This window comes from Medicago sativa, chromosome 2 (assembly GCF_051527215.1).
Source record: "Medicago sativa cultivar Bolivia chromosome 2, Bolivia_mono, whole genome shotgun sequence".
Classification (NCBI taxonomy): domain Eukaryota; kingdom Viridiplantae; phylum Streptophyta; class Magnoliopsida; order Fabales; family Fabaceae; genus Medicago; species Medicago sativa.
In genome coordinates this window covers 65,271,906-65,279,136 of record NC_140750.1, presented here as the reverse complement: position 1 = coordinate 65,279,136, position 7,231 = coordinate 65,271,906, and the positions used below count along the sequence as shown (strand labels likewise).

The 7,231-nt window shown below is 32.3% G+C and overlaps 1 protein-coding gene across 1 annotated transcript; it reads left to right on the top strand.

Moving 5' to 3' along the window:
- The first annotated feature begins 605 nt into the window (after nucleotides 1–605).
- Nucleotides 606–5,457, top strand: LOC146949740 (inactive poly [ADP-ribose] polymerase RCD1-like). The gene is made up of 4 exons (XM_085745671.1): nucleotides 606–774; nucleotides 1,053–1,196; nucleotides 1,275–1,370; nucleotides 2,546–5,457. Exons 1-4 carry the CDS (start codon nucleotides 745–747, stop codon nucleotides 2,573–2,575), a joined length of 300 nt encoding a protein of 99 aa, XP_085601797.1. The 5' UTR covers nucleotides 606–744; the 3' UTR covers nucleotides 2,576–5,457.
- The last annotated feature ends 1,774 nt before the right edge of the window (nucleotides 5,458–7,231 follow it).

Below are 7,231 nucleotides of genomic sequence, written 5' to 3'. Positions count from 1 at the left end.
TTTGAATGATTTTATTTTGGGGTGTTGCAGATGATTGTTGGGGGGCCAACATATTCTGGATTTCAGTAATTCATAATGATGCATTTACATTTTACATTTTTGCTTAATTTTTTTTCAAAGAGGAGCATGGACTTAATTATTTATTTAAATTTGGGGAATTATTTATACAATTTCTTAGGTTGAGATCGGTGAATATTGCATGTAAGACATTTTTGGTTTTGAATTTTGATTAAACCAAGCATTGAAAAAACTTACGATCTTTTATATTGTTAAATAACTTTACTATGAACCGAGATGGGTAGACATAACATTTTTGTGTTACTATTGTCAATTAAGTCAGTTCTTGATTGTGTTTAGTTTTTTTTTTTTTTACTTTTATTCATGTTTTATCTACGGTGTTTTTGTTTTTATCTTTAGTTTCAATATTTAGTAAATTATAGTTTGGTTACTATGTATAACCCTCTCATGGATGCCAGATGGTGAAAATTTCACTGATGACGGATTTCTTAAGAATCCATACTAGTTTATCTCAAAGTGATACCCAAATATGGGAAAGTTTGAAGCCTTTTATGCATTACTTGTTTATGAGTAAATGGTAAATGGATTAAGATTTGTCAATTTTAAGAAAATCATATCAGTCATTGATATTTTTTTATATTTCTTTCAACAATCGAAAAGTATTCATGGTAACGACACATGATATTTCTTTTATAGGAAGTGTTTGTTCAAACAAGAGTAAGAAAAATGGCTATGAGCATTCCACAAGGGACACACGTAAGTTTTTTTCATAAGTTTTACATCTTTTATTTTCTTGGTTTTCTATATAAAAGACAATATTAATGCCAATTTTTTTAACTGTTTTTAAATCTAAGAATGCTTTCTCTAGTGTACATTTCTATCCTAATAATTTTTATTTATCTTCTGGTTTTAACATATTCGTGTGCAACATTTTGGGGTTTTCATCTTCTAAGATTCGACTTATGATTTTTAATTCTATAATGTTTTGTTTTATTACCTTTATACAAACAATTTTGGTTTGTGGGATACCTCAGGCAAACGCTACTAGTGTCCCTGCTAACACTGGAAGATCTCCGAGGACCCCCTGGCTTCCTTTTATCATGCTTTTTGATTCTATCAGCAACATTGTTCCTTCCCATATTATGTCTATTGTCAACACCCATTATGCATTGCTGAAGGTATGTATATGAGCTCCAATTGGTGTCTATGTCTTAAATAATAAAATATCGCTAATGTATCATGTCATGCTTGTACAGTCGAAGAAGATTTCCCGTGATGATTTCATACAGAAGTTGAGGTTGATTGTTGGAGCTAATGTCCTTAAATCTGCAATATATAATATTCATTACAAGGTACCAAATTCATATTTGTCTTGATTGCATGTTTGGTCCATTGTGTATATTTATAGGTTTTAAGTTCGTCCCTTATGTTTAAAAAATTTTAAGTTGGTTTTTTTGTTTTAAAAGTTTGGTCCAAAATATTTCTCACGTTAGAATAAGATAGTGTCTAACACAACATAATATTGACTTTAATAATACAAAAAAAAAAATGAAAAAAAATGTTTTAAAATTGATTTTGTAAGTAAGTTAAATTCCAACATCCATATATTAAACCCATATCTCTAAACGGTCAAGTGATAGAAGCGACCAGGCCCGGTCTTGGGGGAGTGCAAGGTGCTCTACTAGGCCGGGCCTCCAAATGTTACGGGCCTCAAACAAAAAATTAAGTCTAATACCCACTCTCCATTTAAATAAAAAAAATTATATGTTACTTCTTTTTCTTTCTTCAGCACACGTTTGAGTTTTTTTTTTAGACTCTAGGTCTCCTTTCTAAACATAAATCTGATACTATCAAACCACCCCAATTTGTAAAATCACTTAATTAGTCAATTTGGAAAGCTATTTCATTGAAAGAATCACAACAATCATTTTTTTTCGCATAAACCATTCGTTTTCCCTTCCCACAACGAAGGAGTGACAAATCCAAACAACACTGTTAGGTAAATTTCACCTCTCTTTCACTTAATTTTTTTTTTTATTTCGTTTCATGTTTAGAAGTTCTTATTCTGATTTTTTTAATGAAGTTTAGCTACACAAAGAGAATTACGTTTTTATTTTACTAGAGGCCTATTTTAAAAAGAGAGCCGAGCCTCCTATTTCATTGGAACGGCCCTGGAAGCGACTAACTTATTCCAATGTAAGTAACTTTTGGGGCAAACTCAAAACTTTTAAAATATAAGAGACTAATTTGAAACTTTTGAAACATAAGGGACAAACTTGAAACCTAAAATAAACATAAGAGACCAAACATACAATTATGCCTTTACTTTTTCTAGAAGTTTAGTTTGGTTTTGAAATACTCCATGTTATGCCTTTACATTTTGATCTCGTGTTGTCTTTATACGTCCCATCAAAATCACATGAAGTTGCAATAACATATGTTATGCTTAACTTTTACATTGTGAAATCATATGAACTATCTCTTGTAATTTGACTATGTCTTCTAATGTTTAATTGGCTTCTTGCAGACACTACCAGGTGAAGGACCAAACGCTTAAACATTAATCAAGAATGAGTCTTTCAAACGAAGAGGCGGAGATCTTACACTTGGAGTTAACTATTGTCAACTTGAAGTTGTGATATTGTTTGTTGCTAAAAGATTTTCATTTTTATTTCATTTTATCATCATAATTTCCAACTTTGATTTTAAAATGTTCGGTGATCAAATAAATTCAAACCAATTTCTAAGATTTTGGTGGTGCAAAGCAAATCTACAACGTGAACCATAATTAATTCATAGTATAAAAAAAAATATTGAATTCCCAGAATGTGAAAATAATTTAGTTGAAGATGATATTCTTTATTACATTAAGAAATAGAAGTGTGATGATGGTAATAAGCTCGTAAAAATAAACATATAAATTCCAAAACAACGTTTTAGTGGTTACTTGATTGTTTTGGATTCTCTACAATGGCGAAGATTGAAGAGATCAACGAATCCGTTGTGACCAAAACGAATAGAAAAAGGAATCATGGATCGACCAGATTCTTTGTCTTCCTTGATTATTTTTTCATCTTTATGTTCATGGGATTTCTCTGCTTCATCGTTTTCCAGATTTTTAGTGGTTGATTCATCACATTAAAGAACATTCTCTTTATTTTCACCTAGGTATCGTGTCCATCTACTTTGTTTTTATTTTTTATTTTTATTTTTATTTTTAATTAATCGTGCCCCATAAGATGTTTTTCTTCAATGCATGCTTCTAATTGTTGTACCCGATCAACCATGGGAATATATGATATGATCTCTATATCGCTTAATAAGCGGCTCTAATTTCGAATTCAGCCTTAAAAATGCAGCTGTGTTTAATTTCTTGAGGGAAATGATTAGTATCTGCAGGTGCGTGCAGAGGATATCTTGCAGCGCCTACCGATGATCAAAGACCGTAGTCACCATGGTTTAACACAATTTTTTTAATTTATACAATGATTATTACATTCATATAGAGAAATAAAAATTAAAGATTTATTATTGTATTTTTGTTTGAAGGCAGATTTATAAATATATGTTATTAAAATTACTCTGATTTTTTCTTTACTTTTGAATTATCAATGAAACTGGAAAATAATGGAATGAGTTTTGTTATGATTGTTGTATTGGTCATTATCACTAAAAAGCGTCTTCATTGTCAATCAACTGTCTCGGTATCAATAAATTTGTTTAATGTACATTTTGATAATTGGAACTAGGCTTAGGTGGAAAAATGGTGGAAACTAGGATGGAAATATGGTTTTTGATCGAACATTATGGCGTAATTTGATCCATGTAACCGACACTACATAGTGGATTAAGGCTTGGTTGTTGTTGAATCCCACAATGACAATGCTTATATTTTTGTACCATGTGACCACATAGCAAGGCTCATATATACCGATTGAATTAAATGGGTGGTGAACAATGTATTATCACTTGGCAGCAAAGCTGTCAAGATTGCGGGTTAGATCATAGGATCGCACGATTCTACAATTGACAACCAGACTTCTGTGCTGTGATGTGACCAAGATCGTTAGAGTACTCTGTCGTGGTTAAAAATATGATTTTCCGGTGGGATCGCAGGATTGTGTGTGTGGGATAGACGTGAAAATGGGCTTTTTCAGTCTTCAGGCCGGGTTTTGTTTATATGACCAGTTTGGTTAGCACCAATGACTGTGATTGCGCCACCGCCTGCGCTCATGCTGCCGTATGTGACTCTCCCTTTTCCATGTCACACGATATTGACAACCATGGTTGAGGTGGCTCACAGTCTCTCTTTTTTTGTTGATTAGTAGAACTATTTTTTTGCTTTAGACTTCTATGTGTTTGTGAGGATGAGGTAATTGGGCTGTATGGCCCAAACTCTCTTCCAATCAAATTAATTCTATTGTATTATTTAGTTTAATAGCGATTTAAGGGTTTATTTTATGCATATATGATTGTTTTTATGCTCGTGTGTATATGTATATGTATAAGTACAATTTTATCTTACGGCAGGATCTTGCAAGTTGTGTTATGATACTCAATTTACAATATTGAATATCCATGTTTAGAAAGATGGTGGTGCCATTGAGGAAAATAATAGAAGTTTTCTCAATTTTTCTTATTTCTTCTAGGTTTCTGGAAGACACTGTCTTCATCTAATATTGATAGGTACAGGTCGGAGGAGCCTGTGCTATGTTCATAGCCTAATAAGATTTAGTTGGGTAATTAGGAAACACGACATGTTTCCTATAAATAGAGACTAGAAATTAGAGAATGATGATCTTATTATTTGTGTAGACCTGGGGTTTTTTGGTGTTGGGAGAGTCTAGAGTCTTTCAACTGTCACTATTATTAGTTAATAATAATAATAATTTGGTATTATTCGGTTCGAAAAATTACAGTTCAGTTTTTTGTAAAGCTGGTTCAGGTTTGGTTTGAAACTACAAAACCAGTGCACCAAACCTTTATACCAGTTCTGTTTGGGACGAGCCATTAACGGTTTGGTTCAGTTTTACCGAACTGTTGTAACAGTTTGGTTGCCTTCCTAAACCAAATCATGAACGGTGTTATATTTGAGAGACTCTAGACTCTCCCAAATGCCGACAAGCCCCAAGTCTACAAAAGATCATCATTCTCTAATTTCTAATCTCTATTTAAAGACAACATGCCTTATTTTCTAATTACCTAAATAACTAACTCTTATTAGGCTATGGACATAGCAAGGCTTCCATTACAGATATAAGTCCAAGTTCAAAGGTCAAATGTCATATTTGATCAAACCCTAAATGTAATACTTGAATTTATTAACTTTCTGTGTTGCAAAACTTATGCTCTGGAATCCCAAAATTTGCACCATTTATCTAGTGTGTTACATTTGATCTTTTGTTAACATATCCTTATCCTACTTTAATAATTTCATTACCTTTTTGCTTGACAATGATAAAAAATTATGACAGCTAAAGTAAAATCATGATCAAATTACACTGCTAAAACTAGAAATTGATAGTGATAGCAGAGCAAATTTCCTTTGTTTTCTGTTAACTGTTTCGTTACTCAACTTGAACACACTCTTTATGATGGTAGTTCATTTGCTAAGATGTCAACACATAACTTAAAATGTGATTAATTTAGGAAACAATTAAATTAACCTATTAAAAACAAATCAACAATGAAAAAAATCAAGTGTTTGGACTTAAGTGGTAAACAAACTTCCGTTAATGTCGTATTGATTTGGAGTATTTGAGTTCGAATCCTAATTGAAATGGTCTTCAGTCGTACTTTATTTATCTCTCAACTAGACTTCAGTTTACAAGAGTTTACTTTCTCAGGAAACCGGAGGGTTAAGACTGGAAAAACAAATTATCAAAAATGTAATCCAAAGTACGGATTTTGAGGTGTAGAACCAAACAAAGGCGGGAATCCTACTTTGCCGATGCCTGGAATCCCATCAAAATGGAAAAACCACCAAGGCTCTTTCTTTTCATCGGTATTTGAGTTTTTCGGAATACTATTGCATGCTGGACAAGCAGTACTAAGCAGAATATTGGTGATGAGAACTAGTGCAAGGAAAGTTGAAGCTTTGTAAGCCATTTTTGTTTATCCTCTCCATAAAACAACCGTAAAAGTTTTATATTTAAGGACAAACAATTTTTTTTTACATTGCCTAATACTCCTAATTAGGGATGGAGAGAGTATTAACCAAACATAGATGTTATTTTGACAACATCTTTTGTTGTTTGACACCGTACATCTATACTGTGTATATAGAATTTCATTATAAATGATAATTTTTATACAATGTCGTTATAAATGTCAAATTTTGTATGTTTAGGTCAATCAGAAAATGATTTTGAACCAAGTTAATGAAACAACTTTTATGTTTGTATTGGATTTTGCAGTGGATCCTACTACTGATGAAGATTGGAAGTCCCTTATCAATTCGAATACTCTTGTGGTGGTCGTATTCTGGGCTGACTGGTGTCGTCCATGTCGTGCATTAAATCCCATAGCAAATGAATATGAGGGTATGAACGTTGAGTTTTACTCGATCAATGTTGATGAAAATCCTTTAAGTGCTGCTGAATCTGCGATTAGCAGTCTTCCATCAGTTGTTTTCTACAAGAGTGGTGCAATGTTAGATACAGTTTTTGGTGTTGCGTCCAAGCAAACATATATGACATGTATTGAACAATACATGTGAGATGATGACAAAACAAACAAGGCAACATCTCATCAATAATGGTTATTATCTCAAATTTGAAAGTTTTGCTTTCTTAAATAATCATTTGTGGTTTCTCAAAAACAAAACAAACTTTTTATGTAATGCTTCCCATATTATGCCGTTTAGATAATTAAGCATGAGTACTTGATACCATCTAAAAGTGAAGAAGATGAGAGATTGCAAAATGGTCTTATAACTTGCGAAGAAAAGTAGAGGTCTATGTCTAATTCTTGTGATTGGTTGTTGCAGGCTTCAAAAAGGAGTTAAAATAGATGCTGCAAGGACCGGTATATGATGTTTTGCTGTAAAAATTAGGAAAACTTATGATGTTTGGATGATTTTGTATCTTAGAGCTTAATGTGTTATGTTGTTGCTGCTGATATGGCTATAGTTTTGTAAACATTGTTGTACTGCTACACTTTTTGTGTTATTTTTGTTGACATGCATTTGTTCCGTTAATGTTATGATTTAGAA

What these genes read in the sequence shown, in the direction of transcription:
- LOC146949740 (XM_085745671.1), top strand. Translation starts at nt 745, where the DNA reads ATGGCTATGAGCATTCCACAAGGGACACAC. An exon ending in GCATTCCACAAGGGACACAC is followed by an intron (nt 775 to 1,052) that starts GTAAGTTTTTTT and finishes GGGATACCTCAG; the next exon opens with GCAAACGCTACTAGTGTCCC. An exon ending in CCCATTATGCATTGCTGAAG is followed by an intron (nt 1,197 to 1,274) that starts GTATGTATATGA and finishes ATGCTTGTACAG; the next exon opens with TCGAAGAAGATTTCCCGTGA.